Below are 19,520 nucleotides of genomic sequence, written 5' to 3' on the forward strand. Positions count from 1 at the left end.
GATGGGGTAAAGGGGGTCAAATATAGGGGGTAAGGGGGAGGGTGAGTGGGTAAAGGGGGTCAAATATATAGTAGTTGAAGGAAACTGAACTTTGGATGATAAACACAGAGAATATACAGATGTCAAATGATAATGTATGCCTGAAAATTATATAATTGTGTTAACCAATGTTACCCCAATAAACTTAAAATAGATGAAAAAAAATGTTAAATGTCCCCTGCTAATTATGAAGAACATTATCATGATCTTGTATATTCTCAGTTGGCAATTAGACTTTAGTCACAGGAAAAAAATAATCTCAACAAAAGGGTATGTTCTGTGCACCAATATCTCATCATAAGATGCTTACGCATTAGCAATGTTTTTTTTTTTAGCATAACTCTCATGATGTATGTCTCTATGGACATACAATTTCTGGTTTTTCCTTTCTTGGGATGGTTGAAGTTCTCTTTCAAATCATCAGTTTAAAACATTCTGTCTCTGATTTGAACTCTGAAATATAACTTCCTCCTTATTCTGCAGAGAAAATTACCTCATCTGAATACAGCATCTGAATTGTCAATCTGATTATCACAGCTACTTGTAAAGAAATAAATACTTTCTAGTTGCCGAATGGAACCAGAATGTCATCCAAGATCTTTTGTTTTTATTTGTGTAAGTAAAAACAAGCAAAATGTTCTGAAAATGTGGTCCAATTGAAATAATAAGAGCTCTGATACAGAGTAAACTAAGGAGGCTTTGTCTGCATGTTACCAAATATCCAGCTATCATCTGCCTATCAGAAATGTTTATTTCACAAGGCAATAGCTGAGCCACATCCAGAGAAATGAAGGGGGCCAATTTCACTGGGCATTTGCTGCTACTTCCCTTCTCTTCAAGTTGTTCTGGAAATATTATGAAGAAAATCCTCCGGGTAATCTGTCCCAAACAAGGAAGTAGATAAAAAAGAGCTAAGACATAGGAGTGGAAAACACAGAACTTAAAAAAAATGTGACTTTTTATTGGTGCTTAAAACTCAGAAAATGCGCAGAAAATGTTTAACTCTTAAACTATTTATGTTATGTTGATTCCATTTAAAAAGTGTTTTAAAAGTCCACAGTTGGAGTTTTGAAAGATTCAAAATAAAGGTCTGGCAGGAATTATCTCCAAATACAACAGCTCAATTATATTCAGAAAGGAAGTGTTCCCCAATAGGACTGAGCTAATCAGAAAATAATAAAACCTGAAGCATTGTGAATAGAAACATGGTTAAACTAAGCGGATGTGAAATATATAAACACTGACATGAACATGAAAAACACATTCTCAGAAAGAGTCAGCATTATGTAAAGCTAGCAAATGTCAAATAATTAAAATTAATCACTACATTAGGCTTTTTGACAGAAATTTTTCCAAATTTGTTATTTAAAATGAGACAGGAATCAATATCTTTCATCCCCTCTTCCTAGTATGGTTGTACTGCTCATATCATGATGTCTTTCTTTGATGTAAAATCCTGAAAATGTTTAGTTAAGTGGTGTCACATACCAGAAAATGCCTATTTTGCTACTTCTAGCTGTGTTAAATGACACAAATTCTAAATCTTGGTTTGCTTCTCACCAAACAGGATTAATCCTGACCTCACAGTTATCAGAAACACTAAATAAGCATGATTTCTAGTGCTCAATGGACAATAAACAAGTGTCAGGCTCCAGAGTATGGCCCGATCCTTCAAAGCATTAACCTGTTAGAAATAAAGACGTAGGGTTGCAATTTTACTAGTGCTTTTAAGGAATATTTGATTTAAGTATTAGAAATACATTTACATAATAAGCATGCCAAGACAGCCATTTTTCCATGGTACACTTGCTCCTCCAAAGACATAATAAACAGAGCTGAATAAGAATAAAAATTGAAGAACAGATGGTCAATAGGAAAGAAAGAGTGGCAGAGGTGCAAAATGACCACAGAGTTGCCAAAGCTGGAGCTCTGTCAAGAGAAAACAAAACCAACTGTGACAAATCCAGGCCAGAACCACCACTAACAAATACAGGCCCTTCTGTTCGTAGGTACCGAGCCCAGTATAAAGTGCCCTGCCATACAGACACATGAAAGCTATCTGAGGGCAAGAGAAAGATTCGGAAGAAAGGGCATAAATGCTTTTAGTAAACAATTTAACAATTCCAAGGTAAGGCTATTTTGAAACATACCAAATGTGGAGGCTCATTTATCCCAAGTGGTTCCTGAAAAACATTAAAACATTTTAAAAACTTTAATCATAATCTTGGTTGTTTTTTTGAAAGTTTTGAAAATATCTTTCGAAAAGTCAAAAAAAAAAAAAAAGTCTAGCCAATTTACCTGATTCTTTGAACTGGCTATGCCTCTCAACCTACTGAATTCTCTTTTAATAGTTTTAGTATTTATTACCAATTCATTTTGAGTAATATTATAGCTGGAAGAAAAATGTGCCCAATACCCATTAGAACTTCTGACCATTACATCTCCCACAACTATTTCATGGGAACCCACGCTGATCTGCAGTGTTTGTTTTCACCCAAGCTGACCACACTCTTTCACAGCTTTATGACTTTCCACACAAGAAGATTATTCCCTCTTTGTGGAACGCCTTTTCTTCCCTATTTCCCTGCCTGGAAAAATTATTTTTATCTCTTAAGATATCACTCAATGCATCCTCTTCTGTGACATGGTAGCCAGGTCCCCAGGCTCTGAGTGCTTCCTACCCCTGCTCCCCTAACACCACCTACGTACTTTATTTTCTCACTAATCATTCTATAATTAACTGTCCATACATCTCCCCAGAGAGACTGAGACCCATCTTTTATCTCCAGTGAATCAGTATAGTGTCTGGTATATCAGAGCCACTAAATAAATGCTGCTGAATGACTAAACTCATCAAATTACAGAGCCACTTCACTGATCTGCTACCACATGCTAGCTCTCCATGGAGTCTATAGAAATTCGTATGCTGTTTCATTTCTTCTACATGTATATATAACAGAATTCAGTAATTCCACTTAAAAAAGTAACAACTTGTTCCACATATTGAAATTGTACATCATTACAGGCCACTGGCACTAGTTATGTTCACAGTTAACTCACCAGTTGGATAGGTCGTATTGACATGATTATGTTATTTGATCCTCCCCAGTCAAAAAAGCACTTGTATTTCCCTTTCTCTAAAATGTACTGTTGTCCACAGAAGAACTTCTGCTGGTAGGCAACCCATCTAGTAGGGAAAAAAAGGAAAAGCAGAGGTGATGTAGAATCAAGCAACCAATTTTAAACACCAGACTCTATCAAGGTTCTCAGAGCAGGAGACAACTTACACTCCACTTTTAACGTGAATGGATCTTGTTTCGCTGCCAAAGCCAATTTCTTCTAAGTCAGATATTTCCTGATTTGTAATGTCAATAAACTTCCCACTTTCCAGGTCAGATTCAAACAGTGTGATGGAAGATTCTATAAAATTCTAAAAAGAGGAAAGTTTAGGAAAACATATGCATTTTATTTTATAGATTGCCAAGTCTTTTCACAATGTTCACATACTTGTGGAATAATTTTCACACGAATTACTCAGAAGAATTTAAATAGTACTAGAAACAATTATAATAGTCAATACTCCTAAGTAGCAAAGAAAAAAATAAACTTGAATTTTTATGTTAATCAGAAAAGTATAATGTTTTTATTTAAATGGAAATAGTCAACAGTTGGTAAATTGCTGGGACTTATAAGCTACCATATCTAACTTTAATTGTAAACAAAACTAATGTCTAACTGGTGTCTAAAGAGCAAAAGCTTCATGAAACAAAAGTCAATATACATCATACTGTGGGCAATGTGGGAGAGAATTTTATTAGCTTAAATAAGGAAAAAAGTTTGCTTGGCAAAATAAATTTTATTAAAAAATCAAAACAATAGGAAATTTAAACAACTTTTAGTCAGACAATGTATCTGAAACAAAAATACAAGACTCCAAATTGATAAACCAGCAAAAAAACAGACAATTCATAAAAAATTAAAAACAAATAAGTGACTAATTTTGCTAGTAAAAACAAAAAAATTCAAATTAAAACAATTGATATAATTCTCATTTTTAAAATTAGGTTAAGAAGGATCTAAAAATTTAGTTTTGTCAAGGTGTACTGCTAGTAGAAGTATAAATTAGACAGCTATTTTAGAAAACAATTTAGAGATATATTTAAGACTAGAATTGTTCGTATTCTTTGAGCCTAAAATTCCTTTTTGTAAAAAGCTTCTCAAAGAAACTAAATAGTGGGCAATTTATATGCAAAGATGCAATATTTGGAATAGTGAAAGCTGTAAACAAGGCAAATATCCAAAAGATGAATAAAGATAAACCTTTATGCATCCGCTACTTGACAGAATATAATTGAGTTTTTAATAAGCTAACAGTTAAATGTACTAGCCAGAGCTTTATATTTTTTCCAAAAGAGCAACCCACCATGCAAGATTATATTATCATTCTCACTTTACAGCTAAAAAAACTGAGTAATATATAATTATTTTGAGTAAAATATATATTGACATTATATTAATATATGTAGGTGTGTATGTATGCATATATATGTATGTATACACATACACCTACACATACACACACATATATGCCATTTTACAGATGAGGCAATCAAGGCTTTAACAGCCTATAAGTGATTTGCCTTAAAGTCCCCAGAACAAGCGTCCCAACTGAAGTATGATGTTTACAGCCTGGGAGCCACATCAACAAACCTGGGTGTACTGACAACATAAACTTTCATCACCCAAGGAAACTGAACATGCCTCTTTCAGGTCTCTTGCAACCTGAAAATGTGTAATTAGCTCAAGATGGCTGTGAGAATACAATGTGATGATAGCTGAAGGGGCCCAATCTGGGTCCCGGTTAGGAACCGGTATTAATAGCCACCAACCAAGTCGGGGCTGGTCGTAATGAAAAGATCTTCAGCAGCTCTCAATTATACAGACCCCTCTTCTCACACTGTGGGGACTCTGGAATGTTCCATCGCTGCCTCTATTTCTGCTTCCACACTACTTATTCTCTACACAATTAGGGTGTAGGAATGGGGGAGCAGGGATAAGCCAAAATATATCATGGGTCACTGTGTTATGTTGGAGTCAAATAGAACAAAGACAAAAAAATAAATATTAAGTATGTATATGTGTGCTGTGTTTGTGCCCATTCATTAAAACTAACTTGTGCTATGATGTGATGTATTTTACTTGAGCAATGGTTTCCACAAATCATATTGTGTGGGAGTGACAGCAGTGAGGAGGGTGAGCTGGGAAGTAGGCTGAAGGCACAGGCCACTTGGCAATACTGCAGCCCAGAGCCGAGGACAGGAGGAGGAACCCACTGTCACAAGGTCCACTGCCAAGTAGAAGTGCTGACAGCATGAGTTCACAAACTTACTTGCATGGCTCGAGTTTGTGTCCTTCCTATTCTGTCTACCATACCCAGAGGCTTGACTAAGGGCCACAGGAGTCTCCCAAGTGCCATCGTTCTCCAGCTTCCGCTTTTGTTTATTCTTGGCTTTTTATGCCTTATAGCTTTTGCCTCTCATCTTTTTCTAAGTACCCATAAACCACTCTCCTAGTTTTGACTCTTTGAATTTTTCACTCAGACCTACCAAATACACAGTATTTGATCTAGCTGAGTAGCTGCCATCAATATGGTGCCTCCTCCAGGCAAGAGTTATAACTCTAAGCCAACTCCACTCACCTGCAGCTAAACCTCCAGTGTCACGTGTACAAAGCATGATACAAAACATTCAAAAAAAATTAAACAAAAAAACTAGTAACTGTCTTGTTCGGTGATTGCAACAGGCACCCAATGAGAGTCACATCCAGAGTAAGCCCTTCTGGGTTACTAGGTCACTACTGCCCACATCTTACTAGGCATAATTAAATAATTTCACCAAAGACATTTAAGTGGAGCTTTTGCTTGACAAGAATAAGGATGGAATGACCTCAAATGTGTATTCCATTTTATTATACAAACACACAATTTTTTTTTTTTTCTGAAACTGTCATCTGAAAAGCTTTTCAAAAATGATCATCCAATTAGTGGCTATAATCATCCATTTTATATTTTTAAAGCATCTGAATCCATTGAAAAATCTTGATAGTTTAATATAGTTCAGCTATAGTATTCCTGCTGCTAGGGAAAAGTAATGAGTAGTGCTGTATGACCAAAGATAAGTCTGAAAGATCACCAATTTTATTATTTGTAAATTCCATAAAATCCCCCAGCTGGTTGGGCCCAGGGACTCTTGCACTACAGTCTCTGGTGGGCAAGGTAACACGAGACACCAGCGGAGATCTGGTGTATCCACTAATTTGGGAGAAATACTGGTCTCTGCTGCATTCCATCTGGTTTCAGAGATCTGAAAAGAGATCCAAAGTCTGAAAATCATAACAAAAGCAAATCCAAAACTTAGTAGAAATTGAGGAAAAACAAGCACACCAAGAAACTTTCATCAAGGAAGCCAAGGAATAAAAATTCCTTCTTTAATCCCAGTCTAAATACTGCTATATTCCTTCTGTTCTTCTCTTTAAAAAAAAAAATCAACTCCAAGTCACTATGTCTGCCTGACTCATCTGGAATTAGCAACACATTTCTGGTTGTGCTCTCCAAAGCACTCTGGGACAGAGATCACATTATTCCTGAGGAACACATCCAGGATTTGACCTTACTAGATCCAGAGTGTTCCACACACTGAAGCCAGGAAATTAGAAGACTGCATTATATTATGTAGCTTTTCCATTATCCTCTTGTTTAAATTACTTCAGCTTAGCTCTTAAATGTAGCACTTCGCTCTTTCCAAGGTTGGAGGCATCTGAGAGTCTATGTGGGGAAAAGATGTCTCTCACTGATTGTACTTGCTAACTTATGTATGGCTGTGACAACCCCAGAGCTTTAAATCCTGCAGCTCGGAGTACTGTATTAGTCACTTACATTTTTCAAAGAGAGTAGATCTTATGTTTTCTTATCACACATACAAAAATAATAATAAAGGGAAGGAAGAAATTTGGGGAGATTATGAATATGTCTATGGCCTGGATGGTGGTGACAGTTCTATAGGCATAACTTATCCCCAAACTTATCAAGTTGTATACATTAATAATTACAGCTTTTTACATTTCAATCATACCTCAATAAAATGGTTTTTTAAAAAGAGAACGCCTCAATTATAAGCTGTGTCTAAGGAATATAAAAGTTTTCCAACTTGATAAGCAATTTTAAAAAGCATTTTCATAATATGTAAATTCTAAATTTTCTAAATATGTATAGATTCTTCAGTATATTTCATCTGAAAATATTTTAGTGAACATAAATTTAAATTATAAGTAAAATGTCTGAAAGTCCATGTAAATAATTATTATTTATATGTGTGTACTGGTCTGTAATGACCATAAATTTATAGCTATACATGAAATGCTAATAAACTTTTGGTTGGATGAAACCCAGTTTTCCACTATTAAAGTGCTTTTTTAGTCTAACCATCCTGTAACAGAGGAAAATGCATTATAGGCCTGGGCTCCAGAGTAAGGCAAACTTGCCCTAAAATCACAGTATTATACTCTGGCACAGTGCCTAACCTCTTAGAGCCCCAGCTTCTCTATTTGTAAGATGGAAATGGTTAAGAGTCTCTAGCTCATCATCATTGTGAGATTAAATTTAAGTATGCTTGTAAAGCCATTAGCAAGTCCTTGACAAATGTTAGCTTTATAATAATGATTATGAAAACATCTTTAACTATAAGCTAACAACTAATCTTTTAATTAAAAAAAATAGAAGATATTTCAATTAAAGAGAATAGAAGATATTCTTTGAAGGGCATTTTTACTTATTTATACAAAAACTGTATCATCATTTTTGTAAATGTCCCAAACTTTTGCATGCAGCACTAATTACCATGCTAATTTATGCCAATTTTCCAATGCATATTATTATAGACTATATCAAATATTTCCTAATTATATAGTTACAGTATTCATATCTTTTCCCATTTTCTACTATTGGGACATTTCGACTAGTGACTTGGGGTTTTGTTTTTTGTTTGCTTGTTTTAGTCATCTTTGGAAGATACCATCACATTCATTGCTAAACACTTCTAGGATCAGCAATGCTTCCCTTGAACTCTCTCTTTTAAATAAGGAAGGAAGGAAATTGTTTAATGCTATTAGAAAATGCTTTGAATCATAACCAATAGTTTCCTCAATGCATGTGGTTAAAATGACTTAAAAAACAAACAAACAAACAAACAAACAAAAACAAAGGCTCTATCTTGTTTTGTCCTGTCAAGTAAAAAGTAGCTAGAGAAAACCTGTGGTCCTTGTATACTGTGGACTAAATGCCTCAAAAGTTATTTATCCATTGCTCCAGCAAACTCAGTGCCCACTCTTCAGTGGGTTGCCCTGTATTTCTTTCAGTTAGAAATGGTTTCCAAATCATTTTTTTACTGATAAGAATCATTCTGGGGCGGGGCAGGGGAAAGCTCCTTTGTTCCCTGTGCTTCTTCTCCCATTCTGGCTCCTTCTCCCATTCTGGCTCCTCTTGTCTGACCAGGTGAGGGGTTGCAATAGAACTGTTGCTGGTCCCAACAGATAGAAACCTGAAGGGCCAGAGCATACAACCTCTGTGTTCATCCAAAGTCCACATGGACCCAGTAACTACCCTTCACTTCACGATAATTCCTTCAAAGAGGGTTTTAAAGGCTATGCCAGGTAGGTTACAGTTTATATGGGTAAAGATTATTTTACAAAGAGACTGTAGTGGTAAGTCCTCAATCATAAGAAAACACGCCTCTCTGAATACATTAAAAAGTCTCCAGAGCTGGTCAGAGACATGAGCAACATTTGATAAGCACCGATATTCCACAGAACCCTCTAACATCTATCTCCTCCTCTCCGTGCCTTCATCTACTTCCACCAGGTGTCCTGTCACATTCTAGTCTTTTCTCCACACTGACTTCCTTCACCCCATGCCATTTCTTGATACAGTCACCAAAAAGATCGGTTTAAAACACTTATCTAATCATACTCACTAGGTCCATAATCTATCAGTGGCTCATGGTCAAGTCAAAAAAAAAAAAAAAATCTGAACTCCTCAACATGGCATATATGATCCTTCATCACCTTCCCAAAGTTCTCCCTAATACCCTGGCTTAACACATGCCCTTTCACTCGCATGACCAGTTTTTCAACCTCAGCACTGTTAACATTTTGGGATAGATGATTTGTTCTTTGTTGCAGGGGAGGCCGTCTGGTGAATTGAAGGGATAAAGCAGAATCCTTGGCCTCTACCCACTAGATGTCAGTAGCACCTCCCTGCAAAGTCGTGACAATCCAAAATGTCTCTAAACACTGACAAATGTTCCCTAGAGGGTAAAAATCACGCAAGCTGAGAATCACTGGCCTACATCTTCGCCTTTATATATGTTAATTTCTTGCTGAAACAGCACCTACCTTCCCCCTTCACCCTGTCCTGAATTTCTTCACTTGGCTAACTCCTGAACTTGGAATTTCAGCTCACCTGTCATCTTAACTTCTCTTTTCTTCCAAGTAGGAGTAACTGACCTTTTTCTGGGTACCCTGAGCCCTTTGTGCTTAATCTAGGATCAAATATTTATAAAAGTGTTGTCTTCTCTACCAGACTGCCTTCTCTGTGAATGCAGGGGCTAAGTCTCTGGCCACTTATCTCTAGCACCTGGCACAATATAGCTACCAAAGCAGGTGTTCAAAAAATAACTACAGAATCAATGGATGAAAAGCAAGCATAAGTATTCTAGAATAATCACCACAGTTAAGAAAAGCAAGCAAGTGACACAGCAGTTTGGTTTAATGCTCTCAAGTTTTACGAACATTTTATAACCTCATGTTCTATCAGAGGTCATGTCCAGTTTTTATGGAAAGATAAGACAGATAGAAATTAAGAATTCTAAAGCTAACTCACAGCTTGTAAGTACCGGAAAGACAAGATGGGGCCACTCAATGCCCCAGTGGCATTTCTGTCTTCAAAATCTCCTTCTTCAAGCAAGAATTGTTGGCCTTTAAAATGTTCTTTTTCATAGGCAACCCACCTAGAAATACAAAGGACATCAATGAGCCATTAATAAAACTGTAGCCAAGAAAAAAAGAGAAAAAAATCATGATAAAGTACCTAGTTGCACATCACCATATTTTAAAAAGCAACATGTTTGTTTTGTTACCATTTAAAAAGACAGACAAATGGTATATGCTTCATGGGTCAATATTTTTTAGTTTGGAGGGTTTTCCCAACAAAAGGGTAACTGCTGTAGAATTCCAACAAAGCAATGCTCATTAAATGTTTATGCTGTGACTTAATACTACATCTCAAAATAGTTAAGAGATTAGTTTGCCAACTAAAAAATTATAGAAAGCACAAATAGGCAATGAGAAAAGTTATAAACCCACACAGAAATTCAAAGATAATCCTCCTTGTTTTACTGATTAAGCCCTTCTGGAATCACAGAATGATTATTTAACGTTTATTTAGGGTTTAAGTTAAAGGAACCTCTCACCAGGTTTCAGATCTAAAACACATTACAGGTAGGTTTAGCAAAGAGGAACTGGGAAATGTAACTGAGTTGGTATTAAGCCCTGGTAGCCCACATCTATCTAGACAACATCTTCTGTAGGTATTTACAATGGGAAATGCTATCAGTGATGACAATGGAAGCAGGGAACACTGTACTTTTCAGGGTACTTTTCAGGGACACAGGATTCTTGACTTCTAATCTAAAACTGTCAGTACTGAACACTGATAAACACCATTAGTCATCACGGTCCTCCACAACTTACATTTTATGGAGTAATTGAGCAGCTACTAATGCAGTGCGGGCGTAGATGGTTCATAATACATGCTGAACTGCTTAAATCTGTCTTCAGTTGCACTGTGCACATAGAGTGGGACCGCTCCCACAGGCAGATGCCAAGGATGACTGTATTTTGGGCTCTTGGGTTGAGGGCTTCTGAATTCTGGAGCTTGATAAAATGAAGCCTGGTAGGGCTGACTACTATTTTTTCCTTTCTCCACTCCTACTATAGTTGTGAAGATATAAAAAATATTCCAAAGAATTGTTTCCATAAGGTACAAAATTACTGTAGCCAGACAGTAATCACGAACTCCTCCTCACTGGGTCGTAGCTGTGCATGTGGCAGAGGAAGTGGTGGGGAGGGGCACATGAGCTGAAATACCTACTTTATACATCTAAGTATATTTGTAATATGTAAAGAAACTAGCATTATTTTATTCTTAAATTATAATGAATATCATTTTTGGGGGGTGGGAAAGTGAAAATAAACTTCCAAAAAATTTTCAAATTCTAAGTCTTCTTTTATGTAAATGTGGCTCCTCAAAACATGCTTTTAATATCTTTGAAAGGGAAAAAAAAGAAAAGCTACAGAGGACCTTAATACTAAAAGACTGATCAGTAAATTATTACATGATGACCATTCAAAAACATTCTGCCCAGTTTTCCTTAATAGACTTGATTAAGATTCAATTTATATACCCAGTGGGGATATTTAAAAATAGATGTTAATATCAAGTTCACTTTCCCCGGATTCCTCCAGATGGGAGAGAGATAAAGAAGGGTCTATACTACATACAGATAAAGTTAAACAGCTAACAAAAATGAAAAATGGTAGAAACTCAGAAAAAAATAATGAAGTCAGCTGCTCATCTTTAAATGGAGACATCACATTTTTTTTTTACATCTCTCCTGCAATTGTTACATAAAAATGAAAGCATGTATATTGTATTACAAATATTTCCTTGAGATTTTTATAAAATAATTATTTTTAAAAACTTGGAAAAGTGCAAATCACAGTCTAGTTAATGAGAAAAAACATTCAGATCCCAAAGGGAAGAACATGCAAAGATATTTAACGAAGAATTAACAAGAAGGATGTATGTTCACAAATCAGAGAATACTGTAAATAAATACAACACAATAAAAATGTGTTTATCCAAAATGTATTTGTTCTTCAAGTCCTTAATAAAATTTTACAATTCAAGAATAAGGAATTAAATGATTACTAATGTGTCAGACCAATTATAGACATGACCTAGCATACTGCATAGTCTCTTAGCATTTTGGCTGGTATGGCCATCACTTGATTTTCTGCCAAAAATTGCAAATTCTAAGTCTCTAAATGTAGATGCCTGCATGACCTCAGACAAATTATTAACTTCTACGAATAAAACATTTTAGTAGTGTCTTTTGCTAGAATAGCATGAACAAGTAATACTATGTTACCGCAAATATCAAGAGGTACCAATGATTAAATTTAAACAAACCAATATTCCAAATAAACCAACATATCGACAGAGGGACTAATAGAATATTTCTGAATAGATTCCAGTATTGGGTTGACAATGGCAAATAAGCTTTGAGGAAACCTCTTTCTCCATGATTTTACCTGTCGGGCTACAAATATAAAAGGCAAAGCCCAGTGCAGTCACAGAATTTCCTGGGGTTCCTGCCCCAGTGACTGCTGAGCAAGACTGGGTTAGTAGCAGCACACTTGGGTTTATATTTAGGAGTTCCTAGGAGGCTTCCTCAAAAGTAGTTCAGGGTAACCAATATAAAAAAATGTCTGACTTTGAAAGAGACAAGCCAGGCTACTTCTTTAATGAGGAGGGCTCACTGCTACTGTCAGCACAGGAAGTCAACCAAAACCAATAGAACAGAGGGCACAAACCGGGGCTCTCATCCATGCTCAGAATTTGTGGGAAAAAAAACAATTTTATTTGCAATTCTTGTTTCTATACTCTGCTTATAAATACTAAATGGTGAAGTTTAAGAAACTATTTTCTACATTTAATCTAGCTCAAAATCTCTAATACCAGGAGTTCACAAAAAGTTATTAGTAACTAATATCTATTTCCCATATTATAAACAGAATGTGTATCTTTAGACCAAGGCAGGTTGCTTTTGCTCTGCTTAGCATATTTTTTGTGTTCTTCAAAAACAGACTACTAAATCAACCACTGAAAATAAGACACTCACACTCCACCGATGACACGAATTGATCCAATTCCATGAAAGTCCCCATCATTTTTTAAAAAGTTAGGGACAGAATCTATATGTTCACTAAACTCTCTGGTCTGTCCATGGAACTGAGGTTTTTCATAAATAATAACCTGAAAAACATGAAAGAAAATTATTTAACACGCTCATATTTTAGCGCACTTACATACTGATTTACTGAAGTGGCACTAAAGACAACAGCCACAGGGACCACTGTTTTTGTCATTAATGCACAACATAGCAGTGTCTGATATTCACAAGCAATAAATGAGTATCATCATAAAGGCAAAAGATATTAAGAGTATACTTCTCTCAAATACTCAAGTATAATTACATTGTTCTGGGGCCATGACATAGGATAAACTGTTTTATAACTGGTTCTTGAATTATCTAAGTTTATCCTCGTGTTTAGATTTAATACAGACCTGCCTTATATTTAATTTCCTCCATAAGATATTAAAAACTCTCTAGAGGTTCTAGGGCATAACGATAAATTATCTACTGACTTGAGAAAACATGCTGTTTCTTATAATACTCATTGCTTTTATGGTCATTACTGTTCAGTGAGAGTAAACAGACATGCAAATTCTTGAATTTAAGTGTTCAACTTCCTAAAAATAAGAAATGATTGAAAAAATTATAGTATTTTTATTCCATATTTGGTTTAAATTGGGGGCAGGGAAATAAGTGTAGTAGGAAATAAATTTCCAGCATTTCATTCACTTCAAATTTGGATCTGTACAAGTATTTCTCTTCTACCATTGTGATGTTCTTCGCAAGGATGAGCTGCTTTTAGTACGTAGAAGTGGAAACAGTGGTAACAGCGCTAGTCTATCCATACTCTATCATCTGGTCCTATTTATGGCTAATGGCATAATTTGTGCGCGACTGGCAACCCATGACTGTGGCAAGTAAGATCTCATGCTAAAACACACTGAACCCAGCAAGTTATAGCTCTCTTATTTAAAAAAAAAAAAAAAAACAGATAAAACTATACAGACTGAAAAAAATATGTAGCACTACTCCCGCTGTTTTCTTCCTATTAAATTTTCACTGAGTGCTATATTAGAAATGATGAAGTTTTACTTGGGTTTAATACATGCTATGTATGCCGAACATATTCAAGTAAGAAGTAATTCTTTGATGAGTATGGCATAAACTAACGTCTAACAACTTGAAAATTGTGACTGTCTATGACAGCCATCCACTCATAAACCTCTGCAGCCTGTCAAACTGCAAATGTCCAAGGAAGATCCAACCTGTCACACCTGAAGTTTTGATTCAGCAGATGGGGAGACTGAGACAGCAGTCACTCAAGGAGTGCCACAGCTAATTCTGCATCTATTAAATCACATATTCAAAATCTTGGATTTTACATGTTAAAATCACCCGAGGAGTTCTGAAAAATTTTGACCACACCCAAGACCAAAATGGTATCTCTGTGAGTGAAACCCAGGCATCAGTATTTTTTAAAAAAAACACATATGTATGATTCTATCATACAGCCAAGATGTAATAGATACACTCAACTATTAAGTTCCAAAACACTCCATCTATGTGACTGAGAGAATGGTAGTCAGTTCCATAAATTAGGAAGCCCAAAAATGGGAGGGCTGGAGAAGCTGTGCTTTATTTTGGAGGAAAGGAAAAGAATGAACAAACCCGTCTCCACACCTTTCCCTGGAGGTGCTGCGACCTAATGAAAAAGAGGTCTGTTTCCATCATTGGTCGCTGCACTGTTTTTCTTCCAATCTCTCTTTACACACATTTTATAATTCTATTTCCTTCTTTCTTTCCCAAAATGTGCTTAATTTTGGCACCACAACCACTCCAGTTTTCATTGCCTCTACCCCTCCCTTCAAATACTCATGCACAAAAAAACTGACATCTGACAAGAGCTATTACCACCTCTTGATCATCTTTGATCTCCTTCTTGAGCATCATTCCCAAAAGCCTGCTAGGTCTCTTCACTTGAATGTCTAGCTGCCACTTCAACTCCACCCCCCAAACAAAAATCAAACCTATCACCTTTCTCCCTTATTAGTAGGTGCTCATTCGGTTTGACCGGGTTGTCAGTACAGCGCTCCATCTCTGCATTCTTACCACTCCCAATTCTCAGCCTGGGCCCTCAGCAACCATTCTGTACAGCTGCTTCCCATCATCCCAATATCCATGAGCTAGGTATTATCAGCATATGTTCAGGTAATTGTTTTCTATTTTAATAGTTCAAAATACATAATGATTAATACTCAAACTTCTTAGCCTACTACAAAATCTATTAAAGACTTACCTTTAAGTTCATAGGCATTTCCACTTTCAATCCACCCTTAAGATGACAAGAAATTTTAACATTAGAATATTTAAAACATTTGAAAGTAATTACATATGAATATAGCTTATATAAAACTGATTAGTGAAGATCACATATCAATCAAGTTTAAGTTATAGTAAGTTTAAAATTTTAAGTATAGAACCCTACAGTAGTTAAAATACAGTCAGACTGTTCTACATCAATGGGCAAGAGGTATTAAAAAAGATACTTTCCAGATTACAATAACTACAGGGAAGGCAACTGAGCTTTAGTCCTTACATACGTGTAAGGAATTAAAGATTTAATCCCACTACACAGTGTCTAAAAAAGAACAGTGGAGTTGCTAGTAGATTTAAAAATCTTATTTGGTGGAGGTGATTTCTAAACGACTTAATACTAAAAGTCTCCTCTACAACTGCTTTCTAAATTAGAGAGAGCACTTCCTCTTCCAAGTTGTCAATATTTTTTATCACATTTAATGTCATTGTGACCTCAAGGTTGTAGAATATAAAAGGTACTTCCGTCCTCATGAAAACCCTAATTCTATAATTTCCTTGTTTCTAATGCTATCTTACATTATATTTCTTAAAATTTCTTATTTGTCTTGCTTTTAATTTTTTAAAAGACATAAAACAACCAAAAATGGTTTATCACATAGGTTAAAATTTCATTAACAGTTTGTCCCTCAAATAAAAATGTTGGCAAGAAAATAAACGCTGCAACCACTTATCTTTAAGAAAGCAACCACTGACAGAACTGCCCATTTATTATTAATGCTGAGCATATCATTCATTACTACAATGGAAGAGTATAATCTATAAGTAATTTTTAATAAGCATCAAAAAAAACCAAATTCAGAACTTTATTAAATATTCAAAATTCACAGCAAAAAAATTGCATGTATTGTGATAAACTTAGTACCAAGTAAATTCAGACATTTTTCTTCCAGGAAAAAATTTAAATGTTTTCACTGACATATTCTCTACAATGTAAAGAAACGGAGGAAAAAAAAAACCAATGTATTAATAGTTTGATAATTCAGTCGTGTTCATATATGTTTCTCAAGATTGAAATGCATGAGCAATTATCACAGCTATTTAATTTTGGATTCATGTAAGGAATTAAAGTTGGGAAAAGTTTTTTTTTTTTTTTAAATTTGCTTACCATTTGAAGTGGATGCAATGATTTCATTTCTGCTGCAGAAAGTTCAAAGAGTCCATGGTCTTCCTCCAGAACTGTAGCTTGCCCCTTAAAATTAATATCTGGGTAGGCAAGCCAACTAAATAAGAAATGAATGGTTGGTTAAAGTATAGTCGGAATACCTGAGTCTGCTTCTCTAAAAGTTAAAAGGGCTACAAACAAAACCAAAAGCTCATTATAGAATCACACTAGTAACACACACTCAAAGTGACTTCACCAGACAGCACATAACAAGTTAACATGTTATTAAGTGCTTACATTCAAATGGTACTTATAAGTCTATTCTGTTTTCCAAGCACTAGGCATTACTTTCTTAAAATTTTCCAATATTTAAAAGGTGTAAGCTCTTCAATTTAAGCAGACTATAACTGAAGTATCAATATCATTTCACTGAATTCCATTCTTTTTAAAGCTGCGGTGATCAGAGGTAGGGATTACCAGGTATTTTACATCTTTGATCTACATTTTTAGAATCGTCAGTTCTGTTGGCTGCCTCAGGAACAGTATTTGAAGTAAGATTCCCAAAAGACCCACCTAGCTTCCATCCAAACTTGATAATTACAGATATTTCTCATGGATAACGTCAATTACTATGTCTATCCAAGAGTTCTAATCCATGATTGAGGAAGAAAGATGTTCTACAGTGACCTCAAAATTCCACACCACCATGATCAGGGCAGATGAAAATAAGAGTGAATGAGAGAAGAAGGATCCATGTTGAACCAGGGATGGTTCAACCAGAATTTGTGATTCGAGCCAATCTGGGACGGAATTAAGATTGACCTGAGACCCACAGCTCTGAAGATACCTCTGGAATCACAAAGGCCTAGCCTGAGATAAACCGCTTTACTTCCTCATGTATAATGTGAGAGTAGCTCCACCTGCCTTGCAGGAATAGAGAAGTAATGAACAAAAAAGGGTGCCATGCGTCTGGCACTGCAGAGGCTCTCAGTAACTATTAGCACTGAGACACTCTAATAATATAATTCAGGATCCAGAATTTTAGGCCAGGGACATATTTTCATTTATGTCCTAAAATTCGGCAGATGAAAAGACAATGGATGCACTCATCAAGAATCTATATCTGCTCCTGTGAATCATATATCAAAGACTTAATTGGGTCCAAAGACAGAATCTGTTTAATCCTTACAATAGCCTTTCTTGAGTATCCAGGAGTATAAATGAAATTAACTAAAACTTCAGAAATATGTATGTTACCTACTGAAATATGAAAGAAAAAGTTAACTCTGGCGACCACCAATCACTGTAATGAAGAGAAACTGATACTTACACTCCTGACTTCACAGTGAAGGACACAGATTTGGGGATATTCAGCTCTTCCAAACTGGGGATTGCTCGCTGTATGTAGATAGGACAACATGTTGGGTCAGACTGTGGGCAAAGTTCTATCTCTGGAATACTGCAATCCTGAAAAAAAAAATGGCTTTGAAATCATCTAGAGACACATGCAGTCCAGTATTCTCAACACCCTGGAAAAACAGTTTCAATTACTCTCATTGTTCAGTTTAATTTCTTCACAAGAACAACATAAAGGAAATATTGTTCTCCATACCAGTTTTTAAAAACAAATTTTTCTAAGGAGTTACATTGGTAACATGAAAAGTACAAATATTATTGATTGAAAAAGTATTATACCATTTTTTTTCCTGCTTTGTTTTTAAAAGTCTCATTCCATTAAGCAATGTTCAGAGTTACCAAACTATCTGAATGCCAAAAGTCTGCAATCCTTCCTTCTTAGAAGCACAACAAAGCCATAGGGAGGAAAGGAGTTACATAAGAGCTGATCTCATGGGGGACATAAAAAATAAATAACAGAGAGGCACTACACCCTGTGTGTAATCTAATTTACATTGACAAAAGAAGTAGGAATTAAAGGTGAGGGAAAAGGAAATCTGTTTTCCTACTTGTGGTATTCTATTTATTTTCTTTAGTACGAGTTGGTTTGAAGAAAAAAGGCATTATGAAATTTGACCCTACACTCTGTTACACATCAGCAGTCACCATGTCCTTTAAAATTTCACCTGTGTACATCTCTTATGTATTCCCATTATCAAGGCCAAGACTTTGATTATGGCACTAGACCACCAGTCAAGTACTAGCTACACTCTATACAGCTGGGCTTGTTAGGACACCACTTTCTTCATGACACTCCTTAGCTCAAGATCCAAGTATAACAAATTTATATTTGTTTCCCTTCCTACAAAATGGCACCAACCTAAGTGATCTACACGAACTCTCCACAACACTTCAGTCATACTGGTCTCCATGCTATCTCCACTCTTGCTCTGGCCTCTGTAAGCCTGGTAAATGTTTTCCCCTATTCCAATTAAAGAGATAATTTTCTGTGTTCTTATTATGAAAATCTTAATAGTCAAGTTCTAACTCAATAATGACATAATCTTTTCTTAGAGAATCAAAACCACAATTATTTTTCCCTTCTCTGAAATTACAGGTGGGCTTCTTGTCTGAACACATAATCTATCTCAGCAGTCATGCATGTTAATAATACAACGTAAGTTTAGTAGCGTAATTCCTATCTGGGATGTTGTGAAATTCAAATAATTACGCTTTAATGAAACAGGTAAATGCAATAACAATTAGAGGTGACACTTACTGGACTAAACAACTGTATTTTTTTTATAATTAGTTTTGCGATTTTAAAACTGAAATTTTCTAATTTTTTAAACCTTTCTCCAAACTGAGTTCTTACTACTCATCAATAATCATTCTTATTAATATGTAAAATCAAGCAAATTGATGCATCTTATTTTCAGAAAGTTAGGTCTAAAATGCAGTAAGAGGCATAACCTAAAATATTCTTTCAAGTATGAAAATGTATTTCAAGTTTCATTTCAAAAATAACCAGAAATGTCCATTACAGTCACCTGTCAATCTTCAAGGCTCTTTTGTTT

The 19,520-nt window shown here is 35.5% G+C and overlaps 1 protein-coding gene across 1 annotated transcript in view; it reads right to left on the reverse strand.

The window, feature by feature from the left end:
* Window positions 1-19,520, reverse strand: part of CRYBG3 (crystallin beta-gamma domain containing 3) — a 103,869-nt gene that overhangs the window by 42,444 nt on the left and 41,905 nt on the right. The window contains exons 8-15 of the mRNA XM_023528465.1: window positions 17,879-18,015; window positions 16,552-16,666; window positions 15,367-15,402; window positions 13,056-13,189; window positions 9,974-10,100; window positions 3,327-3,469; window positions 3,100-3,226; window positions 2,190-2,222 (exon numbers count right to left, since the gene is read on the reverse strand). Of these exons, the coding sequence (XP_023384233.1) occupies window positions 2,190-2,222; window positions 3,100-3,226; window positions 3,327-3,469; window positions 9,974-10,100; window positions 13,056-13,189; window positions 15,367-15,402; window positions 16,552-16,666; window positions 17,879-18,015 (852 nt within the window). The remainder of the gene's footprint in view (window positions 1-2,189; window positions 2,223-3,099; window positions 3,227-3,326; window positions 3,470-9,973; window positions 10,101-13,055; window positions 13,190-15,366; window positions 15,403-16,551; window positions 16,667-17,878; window positions 18,016-19,520) is intronic.

Source organism: Pteropus vampyrus, unplaced genomic scaffold, assembly GCF_000151845.1.
Source record: "Pteropus vampyrus isolate Shadow unplaced genomic scaffold, Pvam_2.0 Scaffold26, whole genome shotgun sequence".
In the NCBI taxonomy this organism is placed as follows: domain Eukaryota; kingdom Metazoa; phylum Chordata; class Mammalia; order Chiroptera; family Pteropodidae; genus Pteropus; species Pteropus vampyrus.